Here is a 13134-nt window from a genome sequence, read left to right on the forward strand (position 1 = left end):
AAGATTTAAATATCATTTCGATTTCACCAGCACAAACTGATGACCCTGATTTATTTTTTTGTTGAGATGCTGCTAAAGAAAACTGTGGACAATTGATGTGAAAGATAAGGATTGGATGGAGAACTTCGGCCGCTGATTTCCTGTTATTTGTTTTGGCAGGAGAGTTCCACTGTGGCTTTGAGGATGGGAACATTTGCCTTTTCACTCAAGACGACACCGACAACTTTGACTGGACAAAACAAAGCACTGCCACGAGGGACACGAAGTACACCCCCAACACGGGGCCCAACGCCGATCGCACCGGCTCCAAGGAGGGTAAGATCCAGCAGGCAGGAATGTGGGATAAGGGAACTGTCCAGGCCAGGGAGTTTGGACATTTCTTGGTTATGGAACCCCGGATTGATTGGGACAGGAAAGGATTTAAGTTCATCTTAATTCCACCTGTTCCATGGGCAGAGACACCTCCCACTGTCCCAGGCTGCTCCAGCCCCAATGTCCAGCCTGGCCTTGGGCACTGCCAAATATCCAGGGGCAGCCACAGCTGCTCTGGGAATTCCAGCCCCTCCCAGCCGGGAATTCCATCCCAATCTCCCATCTATTCCTTCCCTCTGTCAGTGAGAGCCATACCCAGAAAGCTGGAGTTCATCTGTGGGGAGATCTGGGAAGCAATGGATCAAATCCATGTCCCTCAGAAGGCCCCACTGCTGCCCCTGGCCCTTTGTCACACAGGGCCGGGACATCTCAGGCTCCTTCTCATCCTGGTCCTGGAGTTTAAATGGAGAAGATCCCAGAATCCCAGACTGGTTTGGATTGGAAGGGACCTCAAATCCCACTCAGTACCAGGAATTCTTTCCCAATATCCCATCTAAGTGTACCCTCCTTCACTTTAAAGCCATTTCTCCTTGTCCTGTCCCTCCACCCCTTCTCCTAAATCCCTCTCCAGCTCTCCTGGAGTCCCTTCAGGCCCTGGAAGGTGCTCTAAGTTCAGACCAAGACCCTTCAAAGACTTCTAGAAGGAATTCCTGGTGCTGAGGAGTGGCAGCTCCCAAAGCACAACCCCTGATGGTGCCATTCCCACCTCGCCTCATTTTTATTGCGCCATTTTCCGAGCGATTCCCTTCACGTTCAACTCAAGCAGGGAAATGTGGCTCGTCTTAAAACATTCTCCTACCTGATGTCATTTAAATTCTCCCTTGGGCTCTCTCGGCCTGTCACGACGAGCTGGTTTTTGCCCCATTTTTGCTCTGGCTATTGTTCAAACGTGCAGTTTTCAATCTGCTGCCCCCGTTAACATCTGCTCCTGACTGCAGCGTGGATTTGCATTTGAAAAGTCCGTCGCTTCCAGCTGAATTTACCCCGACCCCGCAGTAGCTCCGGCTATTTTATCGTGTGCGCTTCCAAAGGGGAAAAATCTGTCCTGCGCCACCTTTATCTGGCTGGGTTAATTCAATAATATCTCTGTGGCTGGCACTTCCAGGAATGGAATAAATGGATATTGTCTTCTTTGGGATTGACACGACAAGTTGGAAATATTCCATGGAAGGTTTCCATCATGATATTTTCCCTTTATTTTACAAGTCGTCTTTCCCGGGATGTATTTCCCCCTCAGGACTGAAGGCTGAACCCCCTCAGATTTTGTGCAAAAGTTCATCAGCTTGATGGTGTTTTCCAGAACCAGCCTGCTTCCTGGATTTTAGTTTCCATGGAAAACATGGCTTTGGAGCAGCCTTTGGAAACCCAGGGGTTTCATGTAGGAAAGAATGAGTCCCAAAAATGACATGGAGGTAGATGGAAGTAAAAACTTTATGGGGATCCTTAGTAATTCCAAATTGCGGTCCTGCATTTATCTATGTTGGGTGCTGAGGGCCTCATCCCAAGGATTTCCCTTTGGATTTCTCCAGGTTTTTATGGGTACATCAAGATATCAGTTGTTGAGGGCCTCATCCTAGGAATTTCCATCTGTGTTGGGTGTTGAGGGCCTCATCCTAAGGATTTCCCTTTGGATTTTTTCCAGGTTTTTCAGTGTAGATTGAGACATCCCAGGTGCTGAGGGCCTCATCCCAGGGATTTCCATCTGTTGCATGCTGAAGGCCTCATCCCAATGATTTCCCTTTGGATTTTTCCAGGTTTCTACCTGTACATCAAGATATCCCAGGTGTCAAGGGCCTCATCCTAAGGATTTCCATCTGTGTTGGATGTTGGCCTTATCCTAAGGGTGTCCCTTTGGATTTTTCCAGCTTTTCCGTGTACATCGAGATGTCCCAGGTGTTAAGAACCTCATCCCAATGATTTCCTTTATGATTTTTCCAGCTTTTCCATGTACATCAAGATGTCCCAGCTGTTAAGAACCTCATCCCAATGATTTCCTTTTGGATTTTTCCAGGTTTTTCCATGTACATTGAGACATCCCAGGTGCTGAGGGCCTCATCCCAATGATTTCCCTTTGGATTCATCCAGGTTTTCACACATACACAGGTGCCGAAAGCCTCATCCTAAGGATTTCCCTTTGGATTTTTCCAGGTTTTCACACATATACAGGTGCTGAAGGCCTCATCCCAATGGTTTCCCTTTGGATTTTTCCAGGTTTTTACATGTACATCGAGACGTCCCGTCCCAGGCTGGAGGGGGAGAAGGCCAGACTTGTCAGTCCCGTTTTCAGCGTCGCTCCCAAAAATCCCTACGGAGCCACCAACACGGCCTATTGCTTCAGCTTCTACTATCACATGTATGGACAGCACATAGGTGAGAGAAAGCCAATTCCTTTGGGAAAAATAGCTGGAAAAACTCCCTCTTGTTTGAAGGAAAAGCGTGGGAAGAGCGTCGGCCCCTCCGAGGGCTTGTTGTAACCCAGGGAGGTGCCTGGAATGTGGCAGCATTCTGCTTCCCAGGAATTTGTGGGAAGGAGGAATTTTCCTCTTAGAGCTGGGAAGGGTTTCCTGCATGAGTGAGATTTTGGGCAGGGAATTGCACAGGAATCCCATTGATTTGAGTGGGAATTTAAGAGCCTGGAAAGGGAAAAGTTGATTTTAACAAGGATTTTTCCTGATTCTAACGGGATGTTTTAGGCATTCCTGAGGATCAGAAAGGGAGCAGCAGCATTCCTCAGGTGTTTTCTGTGGAAAAGTCATGGGAAATTTACTCAAAAGCTGCAGGAATATGGATTTTCAAGGAGCATCTGTGAGTGTTTCAGGCATTCCTGGCTAAATTCAGGATCAGGCAGGGAGCAGCTTCATTCCTCATGCATTTCTTGTGGAAAAGTCATGGAGAATTTGCTCACAGACTGCAGGAATCTGGATTTTCAAAGGATACCTGCCAGTCTATTTTTAACCCTGCCTCTTTCAACACCCACATCAAATTACTCTTTGTGGTACGAAAAAAAAAAAAAAAAAAATAGTAGGAAAATACAAAAGCCTGAACAACAAAAATCCAATTTTTGGGAGCCCTTTGTGGGTTTCTTGGTGCTCCCAGCGTGCCAAGAGGTCTTCCAGTGTCAAAGTGACGTGGTTTGATGTATTTTTACCTCTATTTCAAGGGCAAACTCATCCCCCCAGAGAGTTCTGGTGCTTGCTTTGTCCGAGCTCCCCCTGCCCCAGGCAGAGCTCAGATTTTAAGCGGAGCAGACAAGCGCACTCAGGGGTTTTTTTCCCGTTGTCTCTGTGCTGCAGGAAGGTGGATGCAGCTCCAGGTTGGAATTCTCCTGGCTCTGTGCTGGGTTTTTTTTTTTATTGGGAGGAAGGGATTCAGCCACTCCATGCTGAGAGAAAAAATGGAAAAATTGCAATATCTGGTCGTATTCTGGTCGTTTATTTGTGGTGTGTTAAGAAGAACAAATTAGAAACATAAAGGGTTAAAGATAGATTTGGAATTCCTGATAAATATTTGGAGTGTAAAGTTATTTGGGATAACGCAAAGAAAACAGGCACTGAGGTTTGTCCAAAAACAGTGGGATTTGGGGTTTTTTTCCCTGAATTTCCTCTTCAGCAAGTGTTTGTCCTTAGATTTTGGGGTTTTTTACTGGGATCCCCTCTTCCCTGTGGAAATCCTTGAATTGGCAAGGTAAGGAAGGATCTGGCCCCAGGTGACAGTGGTGGTCCATGACCACAAATCCACTGGATTTATTCCTGGAAATGTGGGCACAAGTTCCCAAAATTCCAGATTGCTCGATATCATGTTAATTCTTTATTTAAAAAAAAAAAAAATACAGTTCCCATAATTTTAGCCAATGTTCCAAATTCTATTCTCTAATAGAATCCCAGAATTCCAGACTGGTTTGGGTGGGAAGGGACCTTAAACTCATCCCATTCCACCCCCCTGCCACGGCCAGGGACACCTCCCACTATCCCAGGGTGCTCCAAACCCCATCTAGTGTGGCCTTGGAAAAGCTCAGGAAGGTTTTATACATTGGATAAATCCCTGGAGGAAGAGTGTGGAGAAGCTCAGGGATGCTCAGGGACAGGAAATGGGAATAAACTGAAATAGAGAAAATTCCATTCTCTTCAACTAGTGAGGGTCAAACACTGGCACAGGTGGCTCAGGAAGGTTGGGAAGTCCTCGGAGATTCCCAAATCCAGCTGTATCTGGATTAATGAAGAATTAATCCAGATTATTAATTTGGAATGGAAATGCACTCCTTTAATGAAGCTGTGCTTTGGATGGGACGAGCTCCAGAGGTGCCTCCAGCTCCAGGGATTCTGTGGAAAATATTGAATTGGTAATAGAATCTTTCAGAATTACATTTTATTAAGGATTAATCCACCATGGATAATTCCAAATCCCATTGCTGGGACAGATTAACTGTTTGATCACCAGCTGTCCCAGGCCTTGACCCTTCACCGTGGCTTTGGGATTTGCTCCCAATGTGGAGAGGAGCTTCCAATCCCCCTTTGGGAATGAATCCTGCCAGTCGGGGCAGCTCTTGGCTTAAACATTCCCAGCTCATGGATTTACCCACCAGAGCAGGGTCGGAGCTGCTAGCTGAGCTCCAAACACCACAGAATCCTGGAATGGTTTGGGTTGGAAGGATCTTAAATCCCACTCCATGGGCAGGGACACCTCCCACTGTCCCAGGCTGCTCCAGCCTGGCCTTGGGCACTGCCAGGGGCAGCCACAGCTGCTCTGGGAATTCCATCCCAGCCCCTCCCAGCCAGGAACTCCTTCCCAATATCTCATTTATGATCTCTGTGCTGTGGGATCCAGAAGATTCCCAAGAACAATCCAGTACCAGGGTTGTTATTCCCATGTTTTAGGGGCAAAGCACTTTGTTTCCAAAAGAATCCTCATCAAATTGTTTCTACATTTCCAATGATGTTTGGAAAGGTCCCTGAGAAAATGGGATGTGATGCTGGAATCATGCTCTGTTCCTGGTGTGGATTGGTTTTGGGATTTAAAGGAAGTGATGCTTCATCCTCCGTTCCTAAAACTGAGGAATCCCAGTGGCATCCATAGGAGAATATTCCTATTTTAAGTAATTCAAACCCCTTTATATTTTTTATCCAGCTCAGCTTCTGGGCCAGCTCTTGGGATTCTGTGCAGAAGGGGCTGAAATTTCCCTGGAGATACAGAGAGGTCCTTGGGAACCTTTGCAGGGAGCAGAGTGCAGAGATGAGACCATCCATGAGGGATGTTTATCCCAGAGATCTGTATCCCATTCCGTGGCAATGGGATTTGGGAAAAGAAGGGGTTTCTTCACCTGAAAAGGGAGCTCCTGCTCCCAGGTGGGATTGTAATTCCTGACAGATCCCAAAGTTACTCCTGGGGGCACTGGCTGCCACAGGAACCGGCTGTGGATCCAAAGGAGAGGGAGATTATCCCTGAAGGATGGGAGAAATAGGAATTCCCATTCCTTGACTTGCAGCAAACAGGGAGCCATTGTTGGAAGGAGGAAGATGAAGATTCTCTGTCCTTCCTGTGTCCCTGCACCGGCACAGGAGGAATTTGCACATCCATTGGAGCTGCCACCACCTTTTCCACCAATCTCTACTTCCCGTTTTTCCATCCACACCTCAAAATGGGACATTTCCAACTGATGTTCCAAGGACAGCCGTTTTTCCTGCTGTTAGAGAGCCATCCCAAATAAAAAGAGAGAGGCAGAACCTGCTGGGAGAGCAGAGTGGGAAAGCTGAAGGGCCAAAAAGCCAAGATTCCAGAGCATCCCCTGCTCTCCTGACAGGACTTTGTTCCTTCATTCCCAGTTTTTATTCCTGGCCACTGGTTTTACCCCCTGCCAGTCACTTCATGGAATCACACAGTGATTTGCGTTGGGAAGGACCTTAAATCCTGTTCCATCCCCTGTAAGGCAAATCCTGAGCATTTTTGGAGGATTCAGCTTGTCCTTCATCCTTGGAAGTGTCCAAGGCCAGGCTGGACAGAGCTTGAAGAAATCTGGGATAGTGGAAGGTGGCAGGAGTGGAATGGGGTGGGATTTAAGGTCCCTTACGACCCAAGCCAGGCCATGATTCCATAATGATTTAATTTAACATAATATTACAAGATAACATTACAAAAACATCAATATAAATTAAAATACAGATATCCAGTTCTCCTCCTGTTTTTCCAGGAAGTTTGAATGTTTACCTGCGGCTCAAGGGTCAGACTGCCATAGAAAACCCCTTGTGGTCTTCGAGTGGGAATAAGGGACAGCACTGGAACCAAGCCCGGGTGAACATCAACCCCCCCACCTCATTCCAGGTAAGGCTGGCGCCTCCAGGAGCCGGGAATTCGGGCCTGGGAGGGAGACTGGGAATATTGATGCTTTTCTTTGGGATTTCCCAGCTCTGGAAGCTGCTCAAGGACAGAAAATTGCTTTCCTTGAGCACCACGGAGCTTAACAATGCTTGAATTCAAAACACTTTCCAGCTTCCCAAAGATGTCGGGAGTGACTCCAGCAGGTTTTGATTTCAGATTAGCAAGTGGAATATAAAATTATTCGCTGGGAGAAATAACTTAGGGCCTCTGTGTTAGAGGTATTTTGGAAATACGTGGAATTTCTGAGGGAAAAGGGATGATGTGGGAGTGCCTGCTGGGAGCATGAGACACGGGGGCTTGTGACAGGTTTTTCACACATTTCCTGCTGGGGTTGACAGGGAGGTGCTGATGGACCTTTAGGGGCAATTCCCAGGCACACCAGGAGCTGTTTGGAACTGGAACACTCCCAAAAAAGCAGCTGCTGCCAGCAGGTCCTGCTGCGGGTGAGGCTGGGAATGTCCTCATGGAACGTGGGAGTCACAAGCCGTGCCCGGGGTGCAGGGTCCTCCTCTGACCTCTCTGTCACTTCCGGGTCTCCTAAGGGAGAAAATGTATTTTTGGGAAAAAGTCACAGATTGCTTTGGGTTTGAAGTGACCTTGAATCCCATCCCATTGAATCCCATCCCAATCAATCCCATCCCAATCAATCCCATCCCAATCAATCCCATCCCATCCCAATCAATCCCATCCCAATCAATCCCATCCCAATCAATCCCATCCCACCTGTGCCATGGCCAGGGACACTTCCCACTATCCCAGGCTGCTCCATGCCCTGTCCAGCCTGGCCTTGAAAGATTCCCTTTGGTGCAAATCCAAACTGCTCTTCTGAAAATCCACATTGGGTTTCACTTCCTTTATTTTCAGGGAATTCCTGATCCTGACCCTTTGTTTTTATTTCCATGCATGAGAGGCATTGACAGGAGAGAAATGGTTTGGTCCATGGGATTGCAGAGCAATTCCAATGGGAATTAGAGGAAAATTGAGTGGGAGGGATATGTGAAGTATAGTGAGATATGAGAGAGCTGGGAACGCTCACTTGGAGAAGGGAAGGCTCCAGGGAGAGCTCAGAGCCCCTTGCAGGGCCTGAAGGGGCTCCAGGAGAGCTGGAGAGGGACTGGGGACAAGGGATGGAGGGACAGGAGCCAGGGAATGGCTCCCAGTGCCAGAGGGCAGGGATGGATGGGAGATGGGAATTGGGAATTGCTGGCTGGGCTGGAATTGCCAGATTTGCTGTGGCTGCCCCTGGATCCCTGGCAGTGCCCAAGGCCAGGCTGGACATTGGGGCTGGAGCAGCCTGGGACAGTGGGAGGTGTTCCAGGCTGGGAGTGATGATCTGGGATGTTTGATGGGAACAAGGTGTCAGGAATGGGGAGAAGAGGAATTGCAGAGTTCAGGAATTCTCAGAGCCCAGGCCAAGCACAGGAAGATCAGAGTGGTTGAGTTTTTCATTGGTGGAGTCAGGATAAATCCAAGAATTCAGAAGAGTGAAGGACAGAGAAGTGATTTAATACCTGAACACCAAAGATGCCCTGGGAAAGGGAAAGAAGAGATGGATTTGAGGGTTCTCAGGGGGTTTTGGAGACCTGGGAAGGGCTTTAGAAAATCAGGGAAGAGCCAGACCCTTGGGCAGGGAAATGCAAAGGATTTGGCAGCAGCAATCCAGAGGAGTGGAGGAAGGAGATTCTAAAGGGAAGCTCCTCTCCTTGGCTGTTTTTCACCTTTTGCGTTGTTGTGTTTAAAGGTTTCAGCATAAAATAAATGTAAAGCTCTGACCAAATACAACAAATAAATGTCAGAGCTCTTGGAGCCTTAAATTACTTTTTTTTTAGCATCTCTTGCATCAAAGTAAATTTTATTTTCCATTTAGGAGTGTAAGTAGGAAGGGATATAAAGCTCCCAGTTAAATTTAAGGAGAGGGAATGGAAGTGAATCTTTGCAGTAAAACACTGCAGTGACATGAAAATTAAAACTTTTTATAGGGTAATTTATAGGGGTAAAAGATTTTATACCTTGTCAGTGCCTGTGATATAGAACAAAGCTTTTTTCATGAGGAACTGGGAGAGCTGCAGTGCTTTAAATCACAAAAACTTGCACAAATCTAGCTCAGATATTCAGATGTTCAGTATTTTTTAAGACTGAACTCCCCAAAAATAGAGAGCCCCAAAAAGAGGATGCCTTGGTTCTGTCACCCAGGAAATGTCCATTTTAGTTCAGGTTTGAGCAGTAGGACATGGCGATGGCATGGATGATTGGGATTGGATTTATTGCTAGTTTAGGGTCTAAATATTGCATTATCCAAATAAAAATTCCAGGATTTTTCACAAAGGATTGGGATCAGCAGGTCCTGGCCCCTCCTGTTGGGTCAGTGCCACCCCCTCTTGTCTGAGCTCTGGATGGGGCTCAGCCCACCCAGGTTCGGCCACTTTTGTGCCCAAAGAATTCCAATATCAGCAGGATGAGCCGGGAACATCCGGGTTTGCGGCCCTTGGCCCCGCAGGATTCCCAATCCCAAATCACAAACCTCTTGTGGAGCTCCTTTAGGATTCATCTCCGCGTTTGAATGATCTCGGTTCTGTCACTCACCCATCCAGAAGAGAATATTCCAAATTTTCAGGCTGGAGGAGTCCCTGGCAGGGGGAACATGGAACACCAGTTTGTCCCAGTTTTCCCAGTCTCCAGCAGCATTTTAACCCCTTTTTCAGGTCGATGTGCACCAAACTGAAACCTCTCAGCTCCTCACTTTTGTCCTGGGACACCCCAAGTGCCCAGCAGGGAAAGGGAGATGGGCAAGGGGGGCACACAGGGGAGGATGTAAATCTGCCTGAAATCCTGTGGAAAAATCAGAGAATCCCAGATTGGTTTGGGATGGAAGGGATTAAAAATACACTCATCCCACCCCTGCCATGTCAGGGACACCTTCCATATCCCAGGCTGCTCCAAGCGCTGTCTAGCCTGGCCTTGGACACTTCCAAGGATGAGGCAGAAGCTGAATCCTTCCCCAAAACACTCAGAATTGGCTTTTTAGGATCATAATTCCATTTCATTAAGAGCAGAGTGACCTTTCCGGTACCCCCTATTCTCCAGTTTTTTAACAGCAGTATTTTCAACAGCAGCTCCCCAAAAATCTTCATGGGGTTTGTTTTTTGTGGGATGTCGATAGGGAATTCTGCTCCACTGGCAGCTCCTGGCCATCCCTGGGAGCTGCAGGCTGGGTTCTGCTCTGTGCCCTGCCAACTCCTGTGCCGTGATTTGTTCCGAGTGTGGAGCAACCCCTCCCTGAGGGCCACCGAAACCACTGCCAAATGCAGCTTTTAATTAAACGCTGCCTGTTGTGTTTGGACAGAGCCCTTTAGGCTGGAAATTGTTTTCCATTGTCTGGAAAAATTGGACTTTCAACTCCACTGATTGGTGTTGTTCCTGCTGCCAAGGAGCAGGGGCAGGATTTTGGGGGAGGAGATGTTTTCCCCTCGAGATCCCGGCGCGATTTCCTCTTCCAGCAGTTTGGTTTCAGATGGGGAATATTGGAGAGAAAATCCTCAACAAGACTTTAAAATCCCAGTCATCCACTCAGCAGAGGTTAAAGTTCCTCTTAAATTGGAATCAAATCTCTACTGTGTCCCTTGCTGTGATAAAACTCATCCCAATTCCTCTGAAAAGCCATTCCTAGATGGAATCAAAGCTTCTAAACCTGATGAGAACCCACGTGTTGGGAAAAATAGATCCTAGCATGGAATTTCCTTCCACCATTTGGAATTGGATACTTGCGTGTGTCTTCATTTAAAGAAAAGTCCTTTCTTTTTGTGCTGTTTTAAAAAGGGTGGGAGAGAAGTGGGGCTGTCCCTGCCACCAATTCCTGCCCCAGCAGGAGATCTGGGAAGTTAAAATCCACCCAGGAGATCCCAGTGGGATCCAAATGAAAGGAATTCCCTTCCCTTGAGGAATTATCTTCCCCTGAGATAAAGATAACTTTGTGTTATGGATGTAGAGACGGCAGCCTGGATCCTGGGAGGCTTCTCCCAAGCTTTGGGTCTGGAGAAGGATGCAGGGGACACATCCTGTACTGCCCACGAGGATGGGAGGGACCTGTTGGGTCACCTCCAAGAGCCAGAAATCTCAGTTTTCCATGGAATTTCTCTGTCTCCTGTGTGTTTTCATGGAATCTGAACTTGAGTGGATGCTCAGCCGTTCAGCACATTCCCCAAGCTGTGCTTTTGCTGCTCGCCTCAGGTGGCAGGAATTTCTGGGAAAAACAATCTCCTTAAAGCTTTAATTACATGGAATCCTGCTCTTGGCCAGAAATTTCAGTTTTCCGTAGAATTTCTCTGGCTCCTGAATCTGAATGAAATCTGAATTTGAGTGGAATCTCAGTCCTTCAACACGTTCCTCAAGTTTTGCTCTTCAGGGAGCAGGAATTTCTGGGAAAAACACCTCCAGTTTTAACGCTTTAATTCCATGGAATCCTGCTCTTTGCCAGAAACCTCAGTTTTCCATGGCATTTCTCTGGCTCCTCTGTGTTTTCATGGAGTCTGAATTTGAGTGGACGCTTGGTCCTTCAGCACATCCTTCAAGCTGTGCTCTTCAGGGAGCAGGAATTTCTGGGAAAAACTATCTCCTTAAAGCTTTAATTCCACTGGATCCTGCTCCTTGCTCAGGAGTATTGTCCTCACACAGCCACAGCACCCAGTGGTGAAGCTGCCCTGGACACACCAGGTGACAACTGAGGATGATTTCCAGCTCATTCCAAAGAGGAAAAGCCCTCAGAGCTCTCACTCCCTCCTTGCCCACCCTCACGTTGATGAGAACTCGGCTGAAATGGTTTTCCCACCCCAAAAGTGTCCATAGAACATTCCAGTCCTGTTTAATTGGTTTTCCCACCCCAAAAGTGCCCATAGAACATTCCAATCCCATTTAATTGGTTTTCCCACCCCAAAAGTGTCTGTAGAACATTCCAAGCCCATTGAATAGTTTTTCCCACTCCAAAAGTGTCTATAGAACATTCCAATCCCATTTAATTGGTTTTTCCACCCCAAAAGTGCCCGTAGAACATTCCAAGCCCATCCCTGTGGCTGAGCCAAACACAACAGAACCTTTTTTATTGATCCCTCTCAGATCTTCTGGACACTTTTTATTTATCCCTCTCTGCTCTGATGAACTTTTTTCAATTAATCACCCTCTGATCTCCTTTTTTTCCAGCTCATCTTTGAAGGAATCCGTGGCCCTGGAATCGAAGGGGACATTGCTATTGACGATGTGTCCATTGTGGAAGGAGAGTGTATGAAATCAGACCAACCGGCCAACAGTAAGTGGCCCTTCCCCACAGGTTGCTTCCCGTCTTTCTACCTCCCAGATGGATCTTTTCCAGCAGAACAATCCCTGCCCTGGTTCAGCTGGAAGGATGGAATGTTGTCCTTGGGAATGCTTTGCTCACAAGGGAAGATGATGGGTATGAGGCAGAGGTGAGAGCAGTGGGGGAGGCTGGGCTGGATTTGAGATACTCAGGCAGATAAAACATCAGAACAATGTCCAGGGGGCCCAAACAAGGTGAAATCCATGGATATCACTGCTGTGATTCCCTGAGGGCTCTGTCTCATCCCTCCACCCTGTGTGTGCATTAAAACAGAGGTGAGTACACAACCAGGTGGATTTTCATCCCAGTTCCTGCTCGATCCAATTGCTGAGGGCTGTCCTTGTCCCCTCCTGCTGGGAGGTGACTTTGGAACACTGTAGCAGTGCCAGGGGGTGTGGGCACCTCTCTAATTCTGTTTTTCTCCCCTTTCTGCAGATCTACGATCAGGTGCTGTTGGGCCATTAGCGCATATACGACTTCTCCCACTCCTCATCCTCATGTCTGTCTTAAGTCATCAGAGGTGACCTTATCCTGGCAGAGGCTACAAAAGATTCACCAGGCACTGGCATGAAGAAAGAGTCTTTGTAAAATGGACATTTCCAAACAAACTACCAAAGATTCCTCCACTGACTGACTCGAAAGTTAAATAAATGCGTAAATAAATAATTAAAAAAGAAAAAAAAAAAAAAAAGAACAGATTAAGAAAGCACTGGGGACTTGAAAAGGCGTCACGGGAGTGGAACTCACTAAGAACCAAGCTTGAGACCAAGATCTGGCCTAAGTAAGGAAGAGACCTTCAGGTGCTTCAGTGGTCACTGATGAATTCAGCATCATCTGGTTGAACTCTCGGCAAAGAGCTCTAGAAACCCTTGTCAAAGCACAAAGTCATGGCTGGTTTTGTTTCAAATGAATCGTTTGCTTGTTACCATGGAAACCGAATGGCCTGCCAAAAAAAAAGGAGGAAGGAGAGAGAGAGAGAGAGAGAGAGAGAGAGGAAATACAAACACAGAGAGAGAGAGAAACACCTCACTGTAAACAGGGTA

The 13134-nt window shown here is 47.2% G+C and overlaps 1 protein-coding gene across 2 annotated transcripts in view; it reads left to right on the forward strand.

The window, feature by feature from the left end:
* Positions 1–12785, forward strand: part of MDGA2 (MAM domain containing glycosylphosphatidylinositol anchor 2) — a 192261-nt gene extending 179476 nt beyond the window's left edge. For both annotated transcript variants that reach the window (XM_086892409.1, XM_023927218.2), the window contains 5 exons: positions 160–315; positions 2584–2742; positions 6557–6687; positions 11938–12043; positions 12527–12785. In XM_086892409.1, the coding sequence (XP_086748535.1) occupies positions 160–315; positions 2584–2742; positions 6557–6687; positions 11938–12043; positions 12527–12615 (641 nt within the window). In that variant the 3' untranslated portion in view covers positions 12616–12785. The remainder of the gene's footprint in view (positions 1–159; positions 316–2583; positions 2743–6556; positions 6688–11937; positions 12044–12526) is intronic.
* Positions 12786–13134: the final 349 nt, after the last annotated feature.

Source organism: Cyanistes caeruleus, chromosome 6, assembly GCF_971803275.1.
Source record: "Cyanistes caeruleus chromosome 6, bCyaCae1.hap1.1, whole genome shotgun sequence".
NCBI lineage: Eukaryota > Metazoa > Chordata > Aves > Passeriformes > Paridae > Cyanistes > Cyanistes caeruleus.